The 27,886-nt window shown below is 41.7% G+C and overlaps 1 protein-coding gene across 1 annotated transcript in view; it reads left to right on the top strand.

Moving 5' to 3' along the window:
* Positions 1-1,091: 1,091 nt before the first annotated feature.
* Positions 1,092-27,886, top strand: part of ADAMTS18 (ADAM metallopeptidase with thrombospondin type 1 motif 18) — a 150,390-nt gene continuing 123,595 nt past the window's right edge. Inside the window, exons 1-2 of the mRNA XM_050773234.1 lie at positions 1,092-1,276; positions 4,083-4,399. Coding sequence (XP_050629191.1) covers positions 1,168-1,276; positions 4,083-4,399 — 426 coding nt within the window. The 5' untranslated portion in view covers positions 1,092-1,167. The remainder of the gene's footprint in view (positions 1,277-4,082; positions 4,400-27,886) is intronic.

Here is a 27,886-nt window from a genome sequence, read left to right as displayed (position 1 = left end):
TCACCGTGAGAAGAGAGGGAGAGACCCGGGAGAAGAGGGAGGCCCCCGCGTGCCATGAGTTTTTACATGCTGTAGACAGTGACAGGCTCATTGTTCTGGTCCTCCGGGCTGCCTAAGATTTGCTGACTCTGTGAAGCTAGGTTATCTTGTGCGCATCTGAGCCTCTTCTTCCTCATCTTTATCAAGGAATTACTAATTCCCACCTGAAAAGGGTAGGGCTTGAGGCAAATGCGATACAGCAGGGGATAGCTCCCAGCACTTAGGAGGTGTGGAGGACGCTATCTTGACTCTTTGCCAGAAGAGTTGAAAATGAGAAGTCTGCACAGACAGCGAAGAAGTCGTGCCACTCACCTGAGCCTTTCCTCTTCTGAACTCATCTCCCCAGTGCGCTTAAATTACGTTTTCCAAGCCTGACCCTGGGCGCTCCCCTCCTTCTCACGGCTGTCGGTCCCTCCCTCCCCATCACTCCCATCCAGCCTCCCCGCCCCCTTCGCCCCCTCCCTCGGAGTTGGAGCCGGGAATCCCACGCCCTTGCACCAGCCCGGGGGCTCGGACGAGCCCGGGAGCCGCTGGTCGCCAATCACCGCGCGGTGGAGAGGCGGGCGCTCGGCTCCGGCGCGCTGGGGGAGCCAGCTGGCGCTGCTTTCCCGTAGCCTCAGACGCTCACACCGACACAGACAGACTCACAGACGGGCGGGCAGGCACCGACAGAGTCTTTCAGCCGTTTGCGCTCCAGTCCCGGCCCAGGGAGCACCCCTCACCCCCTGGGGTGCCGCAAAGGGCAGCTCGGCAGGCCCGCGGCGGGAGAAGGGAGGGCGCGCAGGCAGCCGGAGGAGGGGAGGTCCCAGCGCGCCTCCGCTGCGATGTGAACGGCGGCGGCTCTCACCTGGAGCCGCACCTGGGGCGCCGAGCTCCGGGGCCGCGGAGAGAATGCTCGCCGCCCGTGCGCTCCGCCTGCAGCGTCTGGCCACCCGCAGCCGCCGCGCCCGCACCTGACCATGGAGTGCGCCCTCCTGCTCGCGTGCGCCCTCCCGGCCGCGGGTTCGGGCCCGCCGAGGGGCCCGGCGGGACTGGGGCGCGTGGCTAAGGCAGGTGCCGCCGAGCGGAGCTCCGAGAGCGGGTGGCAGAGGGCGCCCGACGCCAGCCCAACCGCGCCCCTCACGCGCGATGTCACCTTTTCTTTTGCAGGCGCTCCAGCTGTGCTGCCTCTGCTGTGCGTCGGTCGCCGCGGCCTTAGCCAGTGACAGCAGCAGCGGCGCCAGCGGATTAAATGATGGTTCGTATTTGCCCCCCACCCCCAAGAAGGGCCTTTCCCAGCACTTTGTCCCTTCCTTCCCCCAAAAACAGAAAAGATGGAAAAGTGCACCCCCTAACCTGGCAGGTGTACGCTGTCTTGGATTGGTTCCTATTTGGAGAGAGGGGAAGGTTGGCAAGGACTGAACTTATCAAAAGAATCAATGCCCCAAGCTGCAAGTCACATAAAAGAAAATACTCTCTCTCCTTCACAGGTGGCTTGTTAAGAAAAAAAAAAAAAAAAAAAAAAAAAACTTAACTGCAGTGAGAAATTCTAAGGGAGGTGGACATTAACTAAGGAATTACTTATTTCCTCCCTCTCCTAACTCTTGGTGGGGGAAGCTAATTCTTAGTGGGAGATGAAAGAATGTGAGCCTCTTTCCTCTCTCCATCTTTCCTTATTTTTCTCTCCACTTTTGTTCCTTTTCTATCTCTTCTTTTTTCTTTCCTTTTTGCTTCCCTTGTTTCACGGATGCCTAAGGCTGCTTTTAGAGAGAGGAAAGCAGGTGACTGGAGGTCTCTGAGTTCTTTATCTTTTCTGACGTCGCGCAGCCACAAACTTCCTAGAACATCCCTCACTTCTGTCATTTATTAACTTCCCAGTGGCGCGCAGAGGGAAATCCTTGTTTTGATTGTTTCCCATCAGCTACAGGAGAACAGCTGATTCCTGACGCAACGCGTCTAGCAAAACCTTACTGTTCAACCTGGGTTCTTTAGAATTCTGTAAATTTTAGTTTTGCAAGGTTATCTCCTTTTCTTGTCAGGGTAAAGAGGTCATGATGGGGAGTGGGGCAGGATGGAGTTATGCAGAAGGGATTCACCTTTTGTCCCACAGAGAGGCTGCAGTTTCTAAAACCACCTCTCATTCTTATATCAGGATCAGATGGCTGGAGGCCATGTCCGACCCAGCCACCACTTTGTAAAGGCCTTACGCTTACTCAGCTCCTGAAGTGATCAGTCAGAGATCACTCTTTACAGGGGACACTGACTGCCCTTCTTCTATGAAGGACTGAATGTAACCAATAGCCTGTTATTCTCCCCTTGGAAACAAGCTGGTAGCAGGTGTCTGAGGGACCTTGATGGCTGATTCCATAGAAGGCTGGCTGGATAACGTGCCTGCAGAGCCTTCCAAGTAAGAGCAGGCAGAGTTTCATATAATTTGGGACAAGACGGTGAGAAACAAACTTCTGCATATGTCAGGAAGCATTTTCATAGTTAAGTTTTAGTTTGACAGGAGGAGGAGGTAGACTTTCTCTAAGGACTTGCACATAATCAAGAGCCACAGCGCTTTAAAGCAATATATCAGATTTTTAAGAGAAGAAAAATATTGTATGTCTGGCTCAGATTTTCAAGGTTAAGAGAAGGGAAAAACTCCCCCCCCCCATTATTTTAAAATATGTGTGTCAATTTTATAGCATTTTTAGTTAAAGGACGAAGTCAAGAAAAATGGGAGTGGGAGGACATAAAGAATATAAAAATGAAAGCTGCCCAAGGAATAAGAGTCACAGATGGTTCATAAACAGAAGAAAATTATTGTCTATTGGGGAGAATTTTTTTTTTTTTTTTATGTGAAGCTAATTAGGCCATCACTCATTGATCCTTGGTAGCTACCAGGGCTCCACTTTTCCTTTGTTTGTTTGTTTGTTTTGGAGGAGGGGGAAAGTTGTTGACTGTTTAGGGGAAAGGGAAATTCTTCCTTTTCCTCCTCCAGTAACCGGGGACCCAAGTGACTCAAACATACCTCATCGTTATTCAACATCTTTCTAAACACTTTCCAAAGTAGTTTCCCATTCTGTGTCTCGGAAGTGGAAATGTGGAGTGTTTTTAATGTGCAGAGGGCATATTCCAAATCATTTTGTGGGATGATGCTTTTCAGCTTCAATGTTTGGTGAAAGGAAACACTGTGCTGGCTTTGCTTTTCAAATAGCAAATTGGATTTTAGCTCCTCCTCTTTGGAACATTTAGCAATGAGTGCTGCTCTAGGGAGCAATGGTGAATGTATTTTTAAACATGCCTTTCCAGGTGTCCCCTGATAAGCCACTCCCCCACCAACATGCCTGAGGAATTTTATACATCAGACTATATAGGAGGGTTCGAGAATTTTGAGGCATTTTTGTGCATGTGCTGTATTTTATGCTTACAATTAAATGGGATCATCCCTGTGAAAGCTCACAGTAAAAATGCTAAGAGTGATACAAGTGCCAGAGTTTTCTTTTCACAAATAATATTGGAAATATGAAAATGCTCTTGCTTGTTAATGATCTGAAATATCATCTGAAGCTACCCCACACTGTGAGTCAGGACTTGAAGTGTAAACTCTGCCTCTGCCAAAATGCTCCCGATTCAGTTTAAGCACAGATAAATTAACCTCCTTGAAGAAAATTCCTGATTTTGTAGTTTTATATTCATTAACTTTATCTTCCAAAAAATTAAATTTTATATACATGACTCTGTGGCCAATATATTAAAAGATCCAGACCATTAAACATCAAAAGAACATTCTAAATCTCTCTCCAGACGAGAGGCGTTACATTTTTCCACGGACATCCACGAAATTCATGAAAATCGTGATTGGCTTTCGAGCACCTGTAGAAATGACTGTGGCAGAGTTAATTGTAGAGACAGATCTTCTGCTTCCTGTGCTGCTCTGAATTATAGTTGATCTAGGTGCAAGGCAACAGGAACAAAGATATCTTTGAGTTTTGTGTTGCTCTTTGCCAGCCTGCTGGAAAGTGACCATTTGGAATTGTGGGCTCTGGGTGCTGACAGCTAAACTTTTCCCATTGCAGATTATGTCTTTGTCACGCCAGTAGAAGTAGACTCAGCCGGGTCATATATTTCACACGACATTTTGCACAACGGCAGGAAAAAGCGATCGGCGCAGAATGCCAGAAGCTCCCTGCACTACCGATTTTCAGCATTTGGACAGGAACTGCACTTAGAACTTAAGCCCTCGGCGATTTTGAGCAGTCACTTTATTGTCCAGGTACTTGGAAAAGATGGTGCTTCAGAGACTCAGAAACCCGAGGTGCAGCAATGCTTCTATCAGGGATTTATCAGAAATGACAGCTCCTCCTCTGTCGCTGTGTCTACGTGTGCTGGCTTGGTAAGTTCACCCCAGTCTGAGTTGAGCTCCCTCTTTCGTGTTTTGTGTAACTTGAGTGAACAGATGTCTGCAGTATAAGTGCTCTTCGAGCCAAGTCCACACATTCACACTGTCAGCCTTGATACTTCTAATATTCTCAATTGAATTAATCTAATCTGCTCCCAGAAAAAGAAAATATAATAGAACTTTAATTACCATTTAGAACATTCTTTTGATGTTTAATGGTCTGGGACTTTTCATTCTCCATGTTTGAGATGATCCCCAAGGAAATTAACTTGATGGATGCCATTCGCTTTGTAATGTCCTGGGAGACCAGGCATTCTATAAATCTAACAAGCTGCATGCGTCTACATGGCTTTGAAATGGGAAAACTGTATTTCAAAGCAAAATTGCATTCAGCAGCCCTGGTAAGATCAACCTTCACTTTGCTGAAGGGAGGCCCTTTGTTTTCTTTGAACTAATCTGTTGCTGGTGTCCTGCTCACATAAGACATCCTTTTAGAATGTGGTGTGCTGTGTTCCTGGGCTGGCAGGATTCAATGTGGCATCCAGGGAAGCAGAACCTTTTAAAAGCATTTGGGACAAGCGTTATTTCCTGCCTATGTAATCCTCATCTGCTGAGCACCAGGCCAAGAATATCATTGTAAATGATACTCTTCTCAGGATTCAATCAAATATACGAGGTGGTAAATGGTGTTCTGGGTTGATTTCATTCTGTGTTGTGATTGAGAAGTGTCCTGAATTGACAGAAGAGTTGGTGTGTGTTGAGACACACGGCAATTATGCTCTGGCATGGCCAGAAGAAGGAAAATGTGAGAAAACCCAGATGAGAATGTAGTTAGTAATGTACATGGTACATCATGGCACAAAGCAAGATGTGGCTTGGGTGCGGGTGAATGAGGACCCCCATGTTCTTCATTAGTTGAAACTTTCAGTTACTTTTTTAATTTTTTACCCCTATTTTGGCCTGAAATGTAGCTAAAACCTCTCTTTACAACCACAATCATGGTATTCTTTCTTTGGTCTATTTAAAATGATGAACGTGGCTCACCAATGACCTACATATTATTACATGGTTACGTGCCCCTGTGTATGCACACATGACTATATCTTGATTTTCTGTTTGTTTGTTTGTTTTGTTGTGGCATATCTCCTGGTCTTTATTTAGCATCCCCTCTGTATTTCTCTTTCTTCTGTCTATTTCCAGTATCCTAAAGGAGGAGTTTACACAACCCACCATACTGGCTTAAACTATCTCATTCCACATACCAGTAGTTAAAAGCAGTCTGCCCAGGTTCTAATTCTCACACCAGCATTTACTCATAGGACCCTGGACTAATTATTTAACTCTGTGTTAAGTAGAGTTAACTATGCCTTAGTTTCTTTATTTCTAAGATGGGAATAACAAGAGTTTACATCACAGGGCAGTGGGGATTCAATGATTTCTTATGTGGAAAGTGCTATAGCAGTTCCTGGCAGGAATAATTGCCCTATAGCTGTTCTATTTTCAGCAAAACTTAGCCTCCTCATGTTTAACACTCTCAGGACTCCACTCTGTGAGTGATGAGAAATCTGATCAATTGTCTCATATTAATAATCTCATGGTAATAGATTAATATTATCAAAATTTTACATGGGTAGAATCATAAATTTTTCTTTATGAGGATTTCACAATGCTTTTATCCTTTTTTTTTTTTTTAACTTTTAGGTTCAGGGGTATAAGTGAAGGTTTTGTTACATAGGTGAACTCATGTCACAGGGGTTTGTTGTACAGATTATTTCATCACCCAGATATTAAGCCCAGTACCCAATGGTTATCTTTTCTGTTCCTCTCTCTTCTACCACCCTCCACCCCCAAGTAGACCACAGTGTCTGTTGTTCCCTTCTTTGTGTCCATGACTTCTCATCATTTAGCTCCCACTTACAAGTGAGAACGTGCGATTTGAATTTCTGTTCCTGCATTAGTTTGCTAATGATAATAGCCTTCCTCTCCATCTGTGTTCCTGCAAAAGACCTGATCTCGTTTATTTTTATGGCTGCATAGTATTCCGTGGTGTCTGTGTACCACATTTTCTTCATCCAATCCGTCACTGATGGGCATTTAGGTTGATTCCATGTCTTTGCTATTGTGAATAGTGCAGCAATAAACATTCACATGCATGTGTCTTTATGTTAGAATGGTTTATGTTCCTCCCATACCTAGTAATGGGATTGCTGGGTCAAATGGTAGTTCTGCTTTTAGCTCTTCAAAAAATTGCCATAGTGCTTTCCATAATGGTTGAACTAATTTATACCCGTACCAATAGTTTGGGGCTGGTATGACTGAACATTCCTGTATATGCATTTTGATGAACTTATGGACACATTCTTTTGGACACATGCCTAAGAATAAAGTCGTTGAGGCACAGAGTATGTATAAATTGAGTATTCCATATTTGAAATGTTTGGGACCAGAAGTGTTGTGGATTTTCAATTTGGGGAGGATTTTGGAATATTTGCAGAATATATTCTGGTTGAGCATCTCTAATGCACAAATCTGAAATGCTCCAATAAGCATTTTCTTTGAGTGTCATATCAGTACTCAAAAGTTTCAGATTTTGGAGCATTTCAGATTTCAAATTTTTGGGTTGAGGTGCTCAACCTGTGTATGTTCAGCTTTAATGAGCACTGACAAGCAGCTTTTCAAAGTGGTTGTGCTAATTTAAACTCACATCACCAGTGTATGAGAGTTCCAGTTGCTCCAAATCCTCCTGAACACTTGATATTGCCTATTTTTCCACTTTAGCTGTTCTGATTGATAGGTGTGAAGTAGTACCACATTATGGGTGTAGTTTACATTGTTCTGATGGTTAATGAAATTGAATGCATTTTTTTTTGTTTACATTTTCTTATAGACATTGCTCAGCTTCTTTGGCTAATCAGGGGTTCATAACTCCTCTAGAGTTAATTAGCAACTATAGTAATGGATTCAGAATAGTAGATTCAAGAGTTCAGAAAAGGAACAAGCCTTTAACAAGCTTGTTGGAGAGACTCATCGAGTTAACATGCCAGGAGAGACAGCCACTCTTCTTCTGTTAATACAGAGACTGAGAAAAGATGAATGAGACTGGGAGATGAAACTTTTTCACCTGAAGTTTATATATCAGTGTTTCTCTGAGTGGGGCCAGACCACTGGCCTTAGGATCCTTTTGGATGTGGTAGCAATTTTCTCGTGTGCATGCAGTGTATATTAGGAAAGCAATGTCACCTTTAAATGATTTGACAAAGTACTAATAGGAATCTACCATTATCTTGACTGCTAGAGAAGTCCACAAAGAAAGTGAAAAATGGTAGAATGGTTATAATAGTGAATACATATGTACACACATACATATAAGTAGACATGCATGCATACATACTCCAGCTAAAATTTTCCTAGCAGAGAATTTGTCTTAATAATTCAGAATTAACCTGTTTAAAATATTTGTAATAATTTCTTAAAATGCACCCACCTCCCCTGCCAACTCACAGGTCTCACTTTATTCCAGAGTTGAGGTGGTTGTTACTTACTTGGAATAATTCATGAAACAGGATTGCACACTTCCCGGAGTAAATACTGCCTACTGTTATGTTTAGAGATGATTATTTTAAAATTTTTGAATGCTTTTATACATGCAACCTAGAAAAGGTCACCCCTGTCTTCTATACCAGGTGGCCTTATAATCTGTGAAGGTACTGGGATTTGCAGCCTTTGTCCCAGAACCTCAGAGGTACAGATTAACCTAATCTCATCGTGATCTGCCATGTCTGTCCTTTGTGCTGTATCCAGCCTCCCTCTGACTAGCACAGGGATGAGAAAGTCATTACATCCAGCAAGTCATGACCTTGTTGAAGACTCTTCATCTTGCTGTTCAACCACAGTCTTACAATTTTTACCTATATTTTTAAATTTTGTCTTCCAACAGAACAAACTTGCGTCTTTCTTCCTATGTGCTAAGAGATCTAAGAAATTTTGCTGCTCAAAAATAGTCTTAGTGATCCTTTTTGTCAGGACAGTGATTATCAGAGTGTGATCAACTATGATAGCTTCACCTGAAGGGCTGGAAATGTGCATTTCTTTGTCCACAACAGAAACTCGGGGAGGCTGGGCACAGGAAAGCGTATTTTTAATTCTGCAAATGATTCTGATGCATACAAATATCTGAGAACCACTTAGTGAAAATGCTTGTATTTTTGGAACTTGTTAGAAAGACACATTGACTCATCAGTTTTTATTGTTGTTATTTTTTAGAGACAGGGTCTTACTCTGTCATCTGGGCTTGAGTACAGTGGTATAATCATGGCTCACTGGAGCCTCAACTTCCCAGGCTTAAGCATTCCTCCCAACTCAGCCCCCCAAGTAGCTGAGACTACAGGCACGTACTACCACACCCAGCCAATTTTTGTAGAGGTGAGGTTTTCCATGTTGCCCAGGCTGGCCTCGAACTTTTGGGCTCAGGCAATCTTCCTGCCTCAGCCTCCCAAAGTGCTGGGATTACCAGGCTTGAGCCACCACACCCCACCCCGTCCTTTTTTCATTCGACAACTGTTAGCCTCTAGTGTGTCAGGCACTGTTGAGAGCATGGTGGATGAAGCTTACCAACAAGATGGATGTTAGATCCAGGTTGTAGAGGTTACAATCTAGGGGAGAGGATGGAGCAATACTTTTAGACCTGGAAATTTCGATTTTTATTGTGAACCGAGCTGTGACTCAACACTGGAACGAGGAGTTTACAGAGTGTGGTTTTAGAAAAGTGGGGAGCTGGTCAAGTTATTGCCAAAATGCCACCTCTCTGAGCTGTACAATGCATATTAGCATATTGACAAGTCAGAAATGTCTTATATTAAAGACACCTGTTTAACTCTGTTCATACCTAGAGTTTCCCTAACTTCTTTGGTCAATGAATTTTTTTTTTTCCAAGGAGCATCTCTTCACAGTTTGGTGGTGACGTGAAAAATGTCAACACAATGGTTCCCAAAAGAGATACTATAATATTATGTATTAATTTTTATCTGTTAAGAGATGCTCCAGGAATAAGTGCTTTATGGTCACACAAGTTACGGAAAATTTAGAGGTTTAAAGGAAGCTAAACAAACATCTTTAACAGATTTCATACGTTTTAATACACTAATATGCATTGTGAAGTGCCAAAAGGTGGAATTTCCATAGTAGTTTGACCACTCCTCCCCAAACCCCCCCCCCCTTTTTTTTTTTGAGATGGATTCTCACTCTCTTGCCCAGGCTGGAGTACAGTGACATGATCTTGGCTCACTGCAACTTCGGTCTCCTGGATTCAAGTAATTCTCCTGCCTCAGCCTCCTAAGCAATTGGGATTACCGGCGCCCACCACCACGCCCAGCTAATTTTTTTGATATTTTTAGTAGAGATGGGGCTTCAGCATGTTGGCCAGGCTGGTCTTGAACTCCTGACCTCAGGTGATCCACCTGCCTCAGCCTCCCAAAGTGCTGGAATTACAGGTGTGAGTCACTGTGCCCAGCCCACTCCTCTTTTTGAATCACACTTCCATTAACACCTTGTACCAGTGTTCTGTGGTTCACCCTAAAACAGCAGTTTCTAAATCTGAGATTATTTGTACTTGTACCTGATATGTGTTCCTGTTGGGGAAATGCACCCCTTGCTTAAGAAATTCTAAACCAAGCTCCATTCTTCATGTGAAGATTGAATGAAAATACATGCAAAAACTGTCACTCATATTGCATTTCTGCCCAGCTTTGTAATACATGGGTGAGTTTACCATTGATGAATAACTTCAGTGAAGGCCCAGCTGGCAAGAGTAGTGGACTGCTTTGCTGTTTCTCTTGGATCTTCTGCCTGGTGTCTGATTACTATCGAGCCTTAGCACTGCATCTGCCACTCTGAGTGCAGTATGTACCGTGATCAAGGCTGCCATGAGAACCCCCTCCAGCCTCAATTCGTGATGCATCATCCAATTTTGTCACTTGGTTTACCCTTATTTCTCTTTTCTTTGTCCCCAACAATTAAACCGTAAGTGGCGTTTCTCCCCCATGGCTGGCTGCCCTAATGTCCCCATTGTATCTTTTTTTAGTGGTGGCCTTTTTTAGACTATGACTGCAGTGACCCATTCTCCAGAGAGCCTGGGTTCTTGCAGAACTTTGGAAGCAATTGGATTTCAATAGGCGGTAGGGACGCTTTGATCTCCCCCTTTCAAAAGTATTTTATGACTCAGAAAGCTCAGTCATTGAGTTGTCTGTTGCTGGTCACTGCCTGCCAAACAGTCTTTACAAAAGCTGATTTCCATTCATAAAAGGGCTGAAGTTGAATGACCTTCGTCCATGGCGGGCAGAAAGAAACTAGGCTCGGCTGCTTTGGAGGCTTTGGAGAGCCTTGTTAGTTAGTAGGGGTTTGTTGAATTACATATACCCCCTTGGAGCTTTTCGGTCACTTGAGAGGATCACGTGAAGTTAAGGATTACACTGGGTTGTATTTACGTGTCTTGTGAGACAGGCTAACTGAAATCAGTGATGTTTTCTTAGGCTCAGTTCATTAAGAAAGGGTAAAAAGTTTTTGTTGTTTTGTTTTGGCTTCTCTCCTCTTAAGACATGATTTGTTAAGAGAATTATTTGCTCATAAGAAACTTGTAGCAAAATGCCAAAATGCTCGACTCCTTTTTAAAAAGAATAGCCAAGGTTCTTGCCAGAGAGCAGGACCCCAAGGTGACTAAGGCCAGTTTGAGGGGTCTCACATGGGAGGCTGAAAGGCCAGTCCTTCCTGCCTATGCTGCCTGCCTTTTTTTTTTTTTTTTTTTCGAGACAGAGTTTTGCTCTTATTGCCCAGGCTAGAGTGTAATGGCGTGATCTCGGCTCACTGCAACCTCTGCCTTGCGGAGTCAAGCAATTCTCCTGCTTCAGCCTGCCCAGTAGCTAGGATTACAGGCATGCGCCGCCATGTGCGGCTAATTTTGTATTTTTAGTAGAAATGGAGTTTCTCCAGGTTGGCCAGGCTGGTCTTGAACTCCCGACCTTAGGTGATTCGCCTGCCTCGGCCTCCCAAAGTGCTGGGATTACAGGCGTGAGCCACCGCGCCCGGCCTGCCTGCCTTTTTGGGTATGGCCACTAAGACATCAGGCTCCCCAAGTCCTGTGTTGTAAGTATTGGGCTTCCTTCATGTCTCTGGGCCTTGGTTTTCTCATCTGTAAAGTGGGAATGGTAATCCTCTGTTTCTCTCATAAGACTGTGAAGATTTATGAGTGCTGAGCTTGGTACTCAGTGGAAGCTCCATGCTTGATTAGTCTTAACTTTGAACTAGGAGAAGGTCTGGGAAGGAAATGGCCATTGAACTCACCCACAACACACACACATATTCTCTCTTTCTCTCTCTCTCTCTTTTTTTTTTTTTTTTTTTTGAGACGGAGTCTTGCTCTGTTGCCCAGGCTGGAGTGCACTGGTGCGTTCTTGGCTCACTGCAAGCTCCGCCTCCCAGGTTCACGCCATTCTCCTGCCTCAGCCTCCCGAGTAGCTGGGACTCCAGGCGCCCGCCACCACGCCTGGCTAATTTTTTGTATTTTTAGTAGAGACGGGGTTTCACCGTGTTAGCCAAGATGGTCTCGATCTCCTGACCTCGTGATCCGCCCATCTCGGCCTCCCAAAGTGCTGGGATTACAGGCGTGAGCCACCGCGCCCAACCCCTCTCTCTCTCTTTACCAGCTACCACCCCTGTCTTGCCTTAAGGCCTTTTAAAGTTCAGCCCTGTCAGAACAGGAAATGAACACTTTGATACTGGCAATTCTCCTTGCGGGAATGTTTGGAGATCTTGTGGGAGGGGAAAGTAACCGCTACTTTATAAACTGAAGACATAAAATGAGAGAAAAAGAATCAAAGAGGAGTATCAACAAATAGATAATGATTTGCATCAATGCGTGTATGACGAAGCAGCATAGTGTAATGTCTTTGGACTGAGACTCTGAAGTTCCATCTCTTGTCTTTGCTAGCTACACAACACAGGGAAAACTCTTTACCCTGACTATGCTTTATTTCTTCAGTGATAAGCTGGGGATAACGATAGTACTTCTCCCATGAGGGCTATGGATGCTTAATTGAAAGAAAAATATTCTATGTGCATAGTTACAATGATATTATTACTATATCATTACCACAACCAATATCATTACCACAACCTGGCACATAGTAATAATATCAGTTGTGATAATGATATAGTACTAAATATCATTATTGCACACCTTCCTCTGCAAAGGACTTTTCAGAATTGACTACTGACAGTTCTTATAACCCACAGGCAGAAAAGAGTCTCAGCCTAGATAAAAACACAACAGTTAATATTTATTAAGCACTCTGGCTATGAACACTGGAGCCATTGAGAAGAGATTCAGCTAAAACACAGAGGGAGGTCTTTAGACTATTTAACTATGAGCTGGCATTATAAGTAGTTAACGTCTGAAGTGTAGCAATCTTTTTAGTAAGGCACTTTAAGAGGAGCTGAGCACTTGAAAAATATATATATGTATAGGTTCCACCTCTGAACATTCAGTAGGTCCTGGGTGGAGCGTAGGGATTCAAGTTTAATAAAGGAAAGATAAGCTTCACATATGGGGGACTCAGAGTCATTGTCCTCAAGGTGTCTGAACAGGACCTTCAGTGGAAAAGGGACTGGCTGAACCTCTCTGGGAGAGTTGTTTTTGCTTTGTGGAAAGCATCACACCATGTAAGTGAGACTGTCAATGCAGAGACTAGCATGATCTGGTGGGTATCCTAAGGAGGGAATTGGGGTGGCTAGTGTGAATCAAAATGTAGAGATGGTTCTTGTTTATATATTATAAGACTTTCAGTTGTAAGTAGAAAACTCCATCTCAGGCTATGTTAAACATACAAAATATGCATTCTTTTTGGCTCTGGAATAATCTTCCTAATTCATCCTTTCCTTCCTCTATCCCTCCCTCTTTTCTTTCTTCTTTCCTATCTTCCCTTCTCCTTTTTTCTCTCCTTTCTTCTTTTCCTACCTCCCCACCTCCCTCCTTTCTTTGTTCCTCCCTTCCTTCCTCTTTTTCTTTCACCCTTCTCTCTTTTTCCCTCCCTCCCCATCTCCCTGCATCTCTTCCTTCCTCCCTTGTACTAGGATTGGCTAGCTTTCAGCAAGGCTAGATCCAAGCGCTCCAATGATGTCTCCACTGTTTTCTTTCTCTCGGCTCTTCTTGCTTCTGCCTGGCTTCCTTCTGCATGTGCAGCCACCTTAGATGAGGATTTCATCACTTCCTTGGGTACCTGGGGTCTCCTGTGACTTATTCAGCAATAACTGCACAGCCGGACCCTATGTAATACCTGAGAAGAAGTATGTGGAGCTGAGAGCTTTATATGGTCTCTCACTTATCTGCAAGCCTCAGAGGACCACACTAAATTTGTCTCTGTATCCCAACAAGACTAAACCATATTTTTATTTATGGATTGATCTGTGAATTAATGCACAGAAGCAGGTCTGGAATGATGCATAGCAAACTGAGGGTTGCACAGTTTTTGGCTGGACACTTCATGAAATCAGAGCTTATTATTTCTGGAAGTTGTGTGTGTGGTTAAAACATACATAAATTGCATTAGCCAAACATCTTTTTTGGTGGGGGAAGAGGGATTACTTAAAAACAATGTATATTTTGGAGTTTTTTTTTAAAATTACTACCAATAGATCTATCACATTCTTTTAATTGCTGCATATTTGTTTTCTTCTGATTAATGTTTATTTCCAGGATTTTGTTGGTGATGCTGCAGAAAATAACATGGAGATATATGACTCTTCTTAGTTGCATGCAATTGTATGTTTTATGAGGAGGGTAGGGAGAGAGAGACCTACTTTGTGAAAAGCTGACATGTCAAATACATATGAGACATTAGCTATAGCCAGATATGGCTTGCCAATATTGACGTTAGTCACCCAGTATCACCATCATTAATACCTGGCTTGTGTAACATGCAAAGTTACTGAGAACTCATTTCATCCTTGTTTTCCATGAGCCTAGGGCAGTGGTTTAGAATAGTTCTCTCCAGCAGACCCTATATGTTGGTGAAATTGATGGTTTCCCACCATCAGCAATAAACAGTTTAAGAGAAAGTGGTACTGATAAATATCTGAAGTCTAAATATAAACAGGTCTAATGATAGCACTAAGGCTTTCATGACCAAAAACATTTGCTTGGACTTTGTACACATCTCTGTGAACAAACCCAGGAGTTCCTCCTCTTCAGTCACATCAAGTTTTTCCCATGAAAGCCTGTTCCCACGGGTTTCTATCCAATTACAGGGCAAAATACACTCAAATACCATAATACAAGTCTGGTGAGAGTGTTCTGTCTGGACAGCAAGCTCACCTCTCCTGAAGGGATGCTTTTGATGTATCTAAGGATTTCGTTTTCAGCTGAATTCCTTTGATTGCTTATTCATGCTGCTGAGCTTGGGAATACTTTATCTGCCCTTATTACCACTACAAGTCAAGGGGGCATGCTTTCTAATATAAATTATATAGTGCACATCTCTAATTTACTACAAGTCAGCTATGTGCACACCCTTATTTGAGAGACGGCACTTGAAAGGGATTGAGATAAGCTGGTAAAAGGAGATTATCTTTCTGCTGATTTACCGAGTTCTCCTACAACAGAGTACTTTTTAGTGTCTATGGGTTCACCCTGTGATTTTGCAATTCCTCATCTCCTTTTTCTATTTAACTTTGCGTCTTCTAGGAGGTAAATGAAGTGTTACTCAAAATTAATTTTCTGTGGGTAAATACTTCATGCAGTCTTTTTTCCCTCCTGCCTTAGTTATTGAGTCTAAGTCTGTTTTATGCAGTGAAGAGACATAATGGAAAAAAAAAAATTACCATAATGCACTTTCACTCTTTAAATATGCTAATGAATATCTCTACATCTTGTCATAGGGTTTTGCTTTTGTCATTGTTTTCCAGTAACATGCATTGGAGTAGGATGAATTCTATTCTTGTAAAAAGTTTCTTTTGTGTGTGAAACAACTACTAATGTCTGTTTAATATTACATGTTTAACCTTGGTGTGTATGACTAGCACATAAGTCTAGAACAGTGATTCTTAGTGCACGGAGCTTTAAAAAACACAGATGCTTATGCTCAGGTCTCACCCCAGAACAATTAGAGCAGAATGTCTGAGGACGGGGCCCAAACGTCTGTGTTATTTTAAAGACTCCCCAGGGTAGTCCTAAAGCACAGTTAAGTTTGAGAAACCCTGGGCTACGTAAATGTTGTGGGCTTTGGAGATGCAATCATCTTAGACATGGTGGTGTCATAGTTTAACATGGCAGGATGGTATGTTCAAATGCTAGTTATGTGATCTTGGAGAAATGACTTTTTGAGGACATATTATTTTGAAATAATTAGACTTACTAGTTGCTGCGTGTATACAGAGAGTTCCCACGTACCCTTCACCCACCTTTGGGAAATTATCAAATTGTCTGAGAATCTGGTTTTCTCGTCTGTAAAGTGGAGATGAAAAAAAAAAAAAGGGCTCCGAAGGGGTGTATTGTGAGAATTGAGATAATGTGTCTAAAATGTAGGAGGTCAACGTCTTTTTTTTTTTTTTTTTAAATCTGAGACAGAGTGTCGCACTGTTGTCCGGGCTGGAGTGCAGTGGCGTGATGTTGGCTTACTGCAACCTCCGCCTCCTGGGTTCAAGCGATTCTTCTGCCTCGGCCTCCCGAGTAGTTGGGATTACAGGCGCCGCTGCCATACCCAGCTAATTTTTTGTATTTTTAGTAGAGACAGGGTTTTGCCATGTTGGCCAGGCTGGTCTCAAATTCCTGACCTCATGATTCATCTGCCTCCCAAAGTGCTGGGATTACAGGCATGAGTCACTGCACCTGGCGAGGTCAACTTCTAAGACAGCCCCCAAAATTGCTGGCTCCCAGTGCACCAACACTTTCTCCTAGCATTTAGTCAATTTCTGGGAAGGAGTTTTCACAGATGTTACCATGACTGCAAATCGGTAAACTTTAAGATAGGAAGATTTTCCAGGTAGGTCTGATCTAATTACATGATGCCTTTAAATTTGATTGGGTCTAGAGGTCAAAGAGAGAAGAAGAAGTCAGAGAGGTTCATAGCTGGAGGGGTTTAGCATATGAGAAATTCTCCATTGTGGACTTTGGAGATGGAAGAGGCCATGTCACAAGGAACATGGGGCTCTAGGGGTGAGAAGGGGGTGTCAGAGCTGAGTGATGTCTAGCTGATAGCAGGGAAAGGGGGCTTCAGTCCTACAGCCAGAGGGAAGTGAATTCTGCCAATGGCCTGAGTGAGCTTAGCAGTGGATTCTTTCTTGGAGCCTCCAAAAAAGAATGCAGCCTGGGTGATATCCTGAAGACCCTAAGCAGAGAATACAGTCACACTGTACCACTCTTCAGACTTGTACAACTGTGAATTAATAACTTTTTTTTTCCCCCTGAGATGGAGTCTTGCCCTGTCAACCAGGCTGGAGTGCAGTGGCACGATCTTGGCTCACTGCAATCTCCGCCTCCTGGATTCAAGCAATTCTCCTGTCTCAGCCTCCTGAGTAGCTGTAATTACAGGCTTCTGCCACCGCGCACCCAGCTAATTTTTGTATTTTCAGTAGAGACAGGGTTTCACCCTGTTGGCCACGCTGGTCTCGAACTCCTGAGCTCGTGATCCACCTGCCTGGACCTCCCAAAGTGCTGGGATTACAGGTGTGAGCTGCCACACTCAGCCAATAATTGGGTGTTTTTAAGCTGCTGAATTTGTGGTGATTTGTTATGCAGCGATAGAAAACAAATACAGAAAATATCTATAGTGCCCACTCTTTAGCAGGTGTTCACCAAATAGTCCCTTCCCTTTTCAGATTCATGGCCATCTTAAATTATCTTGTCAATGATTTGTAAGACAGTAAGCCCAAGGAGAGGAAGCAAGATTTCTTAGATATTCACTATTTAAAATTGCTTAGGAAATTGTTACGTTTAGCACAGGGTTTGTCAATAGGGCATTCATGATGTGTTCGGATGGATAATTCTTTCTTGGGGGAAGCTGTCTGGAGACATACTGGTTTGTTAGGATGGATAATTCTTTCTTATGCAGGGCATGTCTGTGCATTGTAGGAGGTTTAGCAGCATTCCAGGCTTCTCTACCCTTTAGATTCCAGTAGCAACCCCCAGTTATGTCAGCTAAAAATGTCTCCAGACATAGCCTAGTATCTTTCCTGGGGGCACAGTTGTCCCCAGCTGAGAACTATTCATAGGGCACAATCACAAACTGTATTCTTTACCATAGTGCATTTATATGAGTTTATTGTTTTTCAGAGTAACCTGTTGTTTATTTCATTGTCATTATGAATAATGATTTCAGGTAATCTATGTTTGAGGAACTTAGCTGCTGAGAATACGTATGAATGGTGTGTGGGGGCTGGGAGTCGATTGGATGGCAGCAGAATACCCATCTGGGAGTGTTTTAAAAGATGTGTATTTGCTTTTGAATTTCACAGCATGACAACCCAGACTCCTGAAAATGACTGAATCTCTAAAGAAACAGAGATATATTTATAATAAAATTCACCCTTGCATTCTTATGAGGAAGGGGGCCTAACCACATGGATGTAGATTTGAAATGTGGATTCTGTTTCTGGGCTTTTGCAGTTGACCTAAGACCAAAGTTAAATGTCCTCTATATTCTCTTGACCTGTAAGAACAGGAGCGATGAGCTGTTCTGAAAATGAAATAAGGGATGTTTCCTGTGTTTTGTGAATGTGTGCCCTTGCCTGAGAACGTTGGAAAGGTTTATTAGGTTTTTCTCTCTATTGTATGTAGTTGGGCCACTTACACTTTAGTTCTTTTAAAAATAGTCGCCATACTTGAAGAAGCAAAGAGCTCTTTTGTAATTGGATTGTAAGACATGGAACCTAATTCTCCCATCTGCATAGACTCACCAGCCGACCTAATCATTTAACCTCTCTGCCATCCCTTTGTTGAATAGACCTGTCAGGTGACAGTGAGTAGTACATTGGCATTTATATAATTAGCAGCATGTTCTAAATTTCTCAATATCTTTATAAAATATAAGGTAAGCAAAGTCTAAGTCACTTTGGGCTTGTGTTTCTAGCTGCCGGTAACTAACAACTTGACATTTCTTCTTTTTTCCTCTATGCCTTCCTCCATTCTTCCATCCATACATCCACACACCCACTCACCTACCCACCCACCCACCTATCCTCCCATTCACACTTCTAAAACATTTTCCTCAGCCTGGTATATGTCTTCACATTATGACAGACTATAAGAATACCAAAATGATAGTTTGATTCCTAAATTATTGGACATTTCATTGTGAGGGTGAGGAATAATGGTGTCATAAGGATGCTGCAACAAAATTAATATTTTTAGTTAAGGTATGTGTAAAGGACCATGGGAACACAAATAAGTGATGAGACTAATTTGTAAAGGGCGAACTGTGTAAGCAACTGAATCTTCCCTTCATAATATATAAATACCAGGTGATCTTATGCTCAAGGCCATGTAAACTTCATTGCTCACGGATCAGCTAAAAACGTGCCCAATTCTGACCTCTTCTTACCACTGCTACCCTCACTGTTCTAAATCATTCTCATGTCTCACCTGGATTCCTATAGCAGCTTCTTCTCTAATGACTCTTTCATCTCTTCTGTCTCTTTATTCTTCTCATAGTGGTGAGATGACTTCATTTTCCTGTTCTCCACCAGGAAATGGCTTTACATTGAGCATAGTATATGTATCAGCCTGTTCTCATGCTGTTAAAAGACATACCTGAGACTGGGTAATTTATAAAGGAAAGAGGTTTATTGGACTCACAGTTCCACATGCCTGGGGAGTTCTCACAATCATGGCTGAAGGCAAAGAAGAAGCAAAGGCACATCTTACATGGTGGCAAGCAAGACAGCTTGTGCAGGGGAACTCCCATTTGTAAAACCATCAGATCTCCTGAGTCTTACTACCATGAGAACAGTATGGGGAAAACCACCCCCATGATTCAGTTATCTCCAACTGGCCCTGCCCTTGACATGTGAGGATTATTACAATTCAGGGTGACATTTGGGTGGGGACACAGCCCAACCATATCAGCATATAATCCAGATTTCTTATCATGGCCTACAAAGCCCCTTGGACCTAACTTCCTATCTCTTCCATTATTGTGCATGCCACTGAGCTCTTCCGCTGGGCTCCACTGCCTTTCAACATCCCCAGATGTCCTGCCTCAGTGACTGCACTTGGAATGCTCTTCCCCCAAATATCCATCTGATTCTTTCTTGCCTCAGTTCTCTATGCAAATACTGTCGTTCCAGAATGATCTTCCCTGACACTCCCATCACTCCCCACCTCCCTTCTCTGCTATAATTTTCTTTGTATTATTAATTGCCCAGTGCTCGACTGACTTGTTTATTGCCTGGCATATTCTGCCTGCCCACTTGAATATCAACTTCATGAGGGCTGAGGCTTTATCTCTGCTGTTCACTGCTGTATTTCCAGTGGCTGGAATCATCCTTAGCAAATAATAGGCACTCAAAATAAACATTTGTTACATGAATGTATATAATTATCCAGGCAATTTACAAATAGATAAATTATTTCTGTGTTTGAAATGCATCATACATTGGATATTTGTCATTTTTTTATCCATTGGGAAATACATCAATGTTGTGTCTTATGTGGGGACTCAAAAACGACAGTGGCCGCCTATGATTTTTTTTTTCGCCTGCCCAGCATTCATTACTCCAGTCATCTGATAACATTGAAGCTTTCCTTTAGGATCTACCCTCCCCACCTCTTCCTCAAGTCCATGCAGACTGTGGGGAGGTGACATGTTTTGCATACTGACTGGTCAGAACATCAGATATCCTTGATCCACACTAGTTGGTTCAGAAATAAACATGCAACAAGATCAGTGAAAGTGAAAATCAAAATCTGGGACACCTCGGGGTAACAAAGAGGATGGAAGATAATCCCAGGGTTGCTGGCAACCATTTTGCCCCCCTGAGAGTAGGTGGTCATAGTTGTGATACGCAAGTATGCCTGAAATTAAAGTACTGCGGGTGTTTTATGCATAAACCCATCTCCCCTTTTCTGTTAATCTAGTTTAACTTTAGTTTCTGTCATTTTGAAGTGAAAGTCCAAACTGTGATAGAAATGAATGAGTTATAGACACTTTCTGCAGAGAGCTCCTAGTCTCATGCAGGAAACAGGCAAGCATAGTGCAATAAGCGCATTGAGCGTATACTGGCTGACAGGTAGATGCGACGGGCAATTTGCCTACACACTTCATGAATCAACATTTATTGAGTGCAATGCCCACAGCACAGAGTATTATGGCATCTAGCATTGTCAATATTTGTTCCTCACAGTGCATCTTGGATACATTATTGGTCTTGTTGATTCACTACTTTCTATGTCAGTTGTCTTGTTATTACTCACCTCTCTGTGTCTGCCAACAGTAACTGCAGATACTTTTAAAGTAGAAAATACAAGTGAGCGCATTATGTGCCTGTCAGTGAGCAATTGGAGGGAGACAGGCTTCATGGTTGGCTTACAGGATGACTTCACACTCTATAACCATTTTTAATTGATTTCTTTGATTTGTTTGGATGATGACATGTGGGGTAATGTTGTAAACCAAGAATTCTTATTGATGGATTACATTGCTCAACCTTCATATGCAGTTCATTTGTGTCTTTGAAGATGTTTATTTGAATGAATCTAATTTTAGTGTGCAGTAGATTTTTATTTTTAAATAATAACAACAGAAGTTTGTTTTTCCGCCATGAAATCCCCTATTTCTTTTTTGTGATGTGTGGAACTCTACACCTCTTTGCTTCAGGCTAGTGCTGTACCGTAGAACTATAATGCAAGTCAACCTATATAATTTTAAATTGTCTAGTAGCCATAGGAAAAAATAAAGCAAAAAGAAATAGGGAAAATTTATGTTGGTATTATATTTCAGTTCAGTACCTTAAAACTGGTATTTCAAAATATAATCTGCAAAAATTAATGAAATACTTTTATTTTTCACATAAGTCTTCAGAGTCCAGTGTGCATTTTATACATACTGCACTTTCAGTTCAGGCCAGCCACAGTTCAAGTGTCCGGTAATGGCTACTGTGTTGGGCAGTTCAGGTATAGCCATCTCCTACCCTGAAGTTCCCTAACAGATACAGTGAAATCTAACAGGTAGAAGAATAGTCCCTTTGTGTTTACTGGTTTGCTAAAATTGTCTTCCAAACAGTAGTTTCAGAGAATGTGCAGTTTTCAGCTGAATACTCTAGTGTGGACAGGTTGGTATTTTGGTTTGGAGGCACTTGGCCATTATATACTTACTTTGGTTCTGTTTCTCTGCAGAATTCTGGATAATATGCACCCATTATATGGGTCATATAGTTTTTATGCAGAAATTTCTATGTCATTATATTTCTATATTTCTTTCACCTGCCCAGCATTCATTACTGCAGTCATCTGAGTAATTGTACGGAAAATTGTACAATTCTGATGGCAAAAACTGAATTTAAAATAAAGAGACTGAATTAAATGTTTATTTTGAAGATAAGTGAAATAGGTCATGTTCTGAAAATTTTCAGAATGTACATGTTGATTTTCTTCTAATTGTGTTTGGTTAAAACTTGCTAGTTTAATTAACTTTTGCTATTGTTTTCAAATGGAAACCTCTTTATTAAGTGTCAGCCTTATAGCTTGTTTTTGTAATAACTTTCTTAGTTATACTAAATAGCTATACTAAATAACATGTTTAAGTATACTAAATAACATATGTAGAAAGCAAAGCAATTATAGTTTAAAAAATATCCATGGTTGGGAAATTAAAACCCAATATCCCACTATTATAAATTTCCCTTCCCTAATAGAGGGGTTGAGTGACAAAAATAATTCAGAGCAGTGGGCATTCAAAAACAAATTGTATCTGACTTGAGGTCACATTTAGTGTATCAGAAATTTTAGTTAACTTGTATTTCTACTCAAATGGATTTGAACAAATTTTCCTTGCTGGTGGCAATGCTAGCACCAAAGCAGGCAATTTCCACAGAAAGGCAGGATAAATCACCCCAGGAGTAAGATTTTTCTATGCTCTACCCCAGAGGTGGTTTCTTCCATAGCTGGAGAGTTAGAGCTTGTCTTTAGTTTTAATGTTTTATTCTCTTGCTGAGTCCTGGCTTCCGTAGGCCCAAAAAGTAGGGGAGGGTTTTCTCAGGAACACCTGAAATGAGGAGCAGTTGGCGTTTATTCTACAGAAAGAATTCTCAGTTTAGGGAAATGGTAGTGGGTGGTCTTCAGGTGTGCCTCCTTTCTCTGTCTATTCTTGTTGCTAGAATGAGCACGAATGGGTGCATATTAGCCAGAATTCTGCATAGAAACAGAATCAACAAGTTCTTTTTTTACACATAAATATATGTGTGTGTGAGTGTGTAAAGAAACGCATTATAAGGGCCAAGCATGGTGGCTCACACTTGCCATCACAGAGCTTTTAAAGACGGAAGCGGGAGCATTGCTCGAAACCAGGAGTTCAAGACCAGCCTGGGAAACATAGTGAGACCCTGTGATATGGTTTGGCTGTATCCCCACCCAAATCTCATCTTGAACTGTAGCTCTAATAATTCTCATGTGTTGTGGGAGGAACCTGGTGGGAGATAATTGAATCATGGGGGCAGTTTCCCCCATACTGTTCTCATGGTAGTGAATAAGTCTCATGTGATCTAATGGTTTCATAAGGGGTTCCCCCTTTTGATTGATTCTCATTCTCTCTTGCCTGCTGCCATGTAAGATGTGCATTGCATCTTTCTCCATGATTGTGAGACCTCCCCAGTCATGTGGAACTGTGAGCCCCTTAAACTTACTTTCTTTTATAAATTACCCTGTCTTGAGTATGTCTTTATTAGCGACATGAAAACAGACTAATACAGCCCATCTCTATAAAACATAAAAGAAATAAATTAGCTGTGTATGGTGGCATACTCCTGTGGTCCTAGCTACTTTGTAGGCTGAGGCAGGAGGATTGCTTGAGCCCATGAATTTCAGGCTGCAGTGAGCTATGATAGTGCCACTGCACTCTAGCCTGGGTTACAATGAGACCCTGTCTCAAAAAAGAAATTTATTATACTATTATAATATTATTTGACTCATGCATTATGAAGACTGAGAAGTCCCAAGACTCATTGAGAAGATGGAGACCCAGGAAAGCCAATGGTATGAGCTACAGTCTGAGTTAGAAGGCAGCAGAAGATGCATATCCCAACTCAGAGACAGGGTTTCTTCCTTACTCAGCCTTTGTGCTCTATTTAGGCCTTCAGTGGATGAATGAGACCCACCCAGTGGATGAATGAGACCCACTGGGGTGGGCCATCTGCTTTACTCAGTCTACTGATTCAAATGTTGGTTTCACACAGAAACACCCTCACAAACACACCCAGAATGATGCTTAAATCTTTGGGCACTGGCTGGGCTCGGTGGCTCCTGCCTGTAATCCCAGCACTTTGGGAGGCTGAGGCAGGTGAATCACGAGGTCAGGAGTTGGAGACCAAACTGGGCAACATGGTGAGACCCCGTCTCTACTAAAAATACAAAAAATTAGCTGGGTGTGGTGGTGGGCACCTGTAATCCCAGCTACTGTGGAGGCTGAGGCAGGAGAATCACTTGAACCAGGAGGCAGAGGTTGCAGTGAGCCAAGATCGCGCCACTGTACTCCAGCCCAGGTGACAGTGTGAGACTCTGTCTAAAAAATACAAAAACACTGGGTACTTTGTGGCCTATGAAGTTGACAAATAAAATTAACCATCACAGACCTTTTCACTATTCATTGGTAAAGTTGACTTTGCACCTCTTCATAACACACTCCAGTTGTGTTTTTACATTTAGTCATGTGCTTATTTGAATAATATCTGTCTCCTGTACTAGATGGCTAGTGTCATGAATGTATGAACTCCAATATAATGATATATTATTAAATATTTTTAAAGTCCAAGTCCATCTACTGACTCATGAAATATGTCTCAAGTGTCAAGCAGGTCCAACCAGAGAGTATCCAGAAAGCAATATGGCCCTAGTGGTCCTGTAAAAAGGCATTGGCATGAGACTGACTCCAGCATGCTCTTTTATGCTGAATGCCAGGAAAGGTCTTGCTGATGAATTGACAGACACTGGGGGATATATGTCAGGGAGCCAGCCAGGTGGCTATGATCAGGAAGAGCACCCCAGCAGGACGGCATTGAGTGTGAATGCCCTGTGGTAAGGAGGAATGGTATACTCCAGGAACCCAAATACTCAATAAGCATCGAGCATCACAATAAATCATTGCTGCCATACTACTCTCTTCTACTCATCACCTAAAACAGGTAGTCAGTGGATGTTCATGCTTCATTGGCACTTGCGGGAAAATGAGGGTTTCAGTTGGAATAACTGAGCCAATGGAAAAGATGTAGTGACCTTCCAAAACGATGAATAAACAGGGAGTATCTGAAAGGCCAGAATATTATATTTTTTGCCACACTGTGAAGTTTGATGATAAAAAGGAAGGTTTTAGAATGGTTTGTTGCACTAAATGCATTTCTGTTGCCATATTGGCTGGGTGCTAAAAGGGGTTCCCAGCTACCTGTACTCAGTCCTGGGTTTGAGTCTAGCTCATTTCTGAAAAGGGACCTCCAGTGTTGTTAGTTTCTCCTTTCTAATGCTCAATTTTATTGTTCTTGAACCATCAGTTTCTCAGCAGGGATTACAACAAGCAAGGGAGGTCTCCGGCTACCTGCTAAGATGGTAGGGGAGTTGAAAGACTTGGTTTTAGTCCCAAGACTCTTAACAAATACTGTGTTCTTGTGCAAATTATTTCCCCTTTCTAGACTTCAGTTTACTCACTTGAAGATAGGATTAGGGATGCATTTCTCAAACTGCCATCTTTATGTACCTCCATAGGCCTTATTTGGAGTGCTTGAAAAAATTCAGATTCCTAGGCTCCATTCCAGATCTATTGAATCTGTACTTTCAATAAGTACGCTAGAGGATCCTCATGCTCACCAAATTTTGAGAATCAGTGAATTTTTTTTTACAGAGGTTAGGCCTAGTCATACATTTAAACATTTTTGATTCTTTGTAGGAAATTTTTTTTCAAATTTTGGGTTGCAACCAATTCATGGGTCATAAATCACTTCAGTTGCTTATGACCAACATTAATAAGAAAGAAAATATCATAAAGTAACATAAAATAGAATAGACTACGTCTGATTGTATAATATCTAGGAAGAGTGAGTATTTCGTGATACTTTATAGTGTGTGCACTGAGCCATGTTATAAAATGTGTGTGGGTGTGTGTGCTTATTCTTAGCCATGGTTTTTAGTCAAAATGGTTTCAGAGACACAATTATAGAGCATCAAAATTTAATAGATCTATACAGTCATATATGTAATTGTCCGCCAAGTAAGTAGTATTGGGTGAGCCGATTTGATCCCACCCAGACAAATACTGAGAATTATACTATGGTAATATTAGCAGGAGGTATGGAATCACCGAATAAGTCTTTTCTAGCACTATAGGTCTTAAAGATTATAAACATCTCTCTACATTGGTGCCATTTTTTTTTTCTTTACTCCGAAAGCACAAGAAAGATTTCCATTAAGCATTTGAACAGAAATGGAGCATTTTTCCTCCCATGTTAGTAAATGCTTGCCTTTGATAGCCTAGCTTTTAGCTGAGCTCAGATTCAAGACAAGGCTTGTTTGATGAAGCAGACCCGTCAGAGTGGTTCACCATAAATGCCATAAACCTGTTGATTTAAGGGTTTCAGTGTATACTGTAGGTCATCAAGCCCCAAACAGAGCACATGGTTTTTGATCTTAGGATTCAGTTCTCCATTGTAAATCTGTCAGCCTTGGCTGTTGAGTCAGCTACTGCGAGCAGAATGTCTGTGATACTATTTATCCTGTCATATCAGCTTAGGAGAACAGTTTTTTGTTATTCTCTGTGGAATAAGCCAGTCCCCAGTTAAATGCTACTTTTGACGCTAATGCAGTTTCTTATCTCTATTTTCTTCGGTGTCTGTTTCGTAGGACAAGGCTTCAGGCAATGTAGCTTTAGTCTAAAGATTTTGACTAAAATGTGGCCACTCAGTTTACAAGGTGCTTCTGCAATCCTGCATAGTGCTTTCTCTCCTTTGAAGAATATTTCAGTTTCTGTTTTAAAAATAATTAATGGAAATAGCGTATATGTCTAGAAAGGTACACAAATAATGAGTACACAGCCCTCCCATTATCCTCGGAGGATACGTTCCATTACCTCCAGTGGATGCCTGAAACTCCAGATGGCACTGCACCCAATATTAAACTATTTTTTCTTCAATATATGTATGTATTTATCTATACATCTATCTATGATAAAGTTTATCTATGATAAAGTTTAACTTATAAATTAGGCACAGTAAGAGATTATCAATAATAACAAAATAGAACAAGTGCAACATACACTGTATGAAAAGTTATGTGACTATAGTCTTTCTCTCAATGTATCTTATAATTACTCATCTATTTTAAGACTCTGGTTGATTTTAAGTAACTGAAACCATGGAAAGTGAAACGTGGTTAAGGAGGAACTATTGTATACAGCTCAACTGACTTTCAGAAAGTGGCCACACTCCTCTAACCACCAACCAGATGAAAATATATCATGTTACCATCATTGCAAAGGCCTTCACTCATACCTTCTCTCAGTTCCAAATTGTCTCACTCCACAAACATAATTGCTACCATGACTTCTGTCACAGAAGGTTGGTTTTACCTTTTTTTGAACTTTGTATAAATGCAATCAATAGAGTGCTCTAATTTGACAAGTTTCTTTTGCTCAACAGTATGTTCATAATATCCATCCATGTTGTTACATGTAGCTGTAGTTTATTCTCATTTCTTCACAGTATCTCACCTCATGAATGAGCTACCATTTATCTGTTTTTTTGTTGACAGACATTTGGGTTGTTTCTGGTTTGGGGATATTACAAATAATGCTGTTGTGACTCTTCTTTTTGCAGGTCTTATGGTTCAGATGTATTCATTTCTGTTGGCTATATTTATCTAGAAATGGAATTTCTGGGTCATCTAGCATGTGCAAATTCAGCTTTGGTAGAAAATATCAGTTTTCCGAAGTCGTTCTACCAATTTACATTCCCACAAACTGTCCATATAAGTTCCACATGTTCCTCATCTTTGCCAGTACTTGGTATTTTTGTGTTTTTAAATTTTAATCTAGAGTATGCTTAGGATATCGTATCGTGAATCTGTGTTTCTCTGATGACTAAAGAAGTTCAGCAAATTTTTCACATTTACTGGACATTTAGATATTTGTCAAATATCTCCCTAAGTTTTTTTTGCCATTTTTCTATCAGATTTTCTGGATATGGCATCTCTTTGGATAAGTGTATTTTCTTGTACATCCTGGTATACCTTTTTATCCTTTTAAT

The sequence above is a fragment of the Macaca thibetana genome, chromosome 20, assembly GCF_024542745.1.
Source record: "Macaca thibetana thibetana isolate TM-01 chromosome 20, ASM2454274v1, whole genome shotgun sequence".
Classification (NCBI taxonomy): Eukaryota; Metazoa; Chordata; class Mammalia; order Primates; family Cercopithecidae; genus Macaca; species Macaca thibetana.
This window is presented reverse-complemented; position numbering and strand designations above follow the sequence as displayed.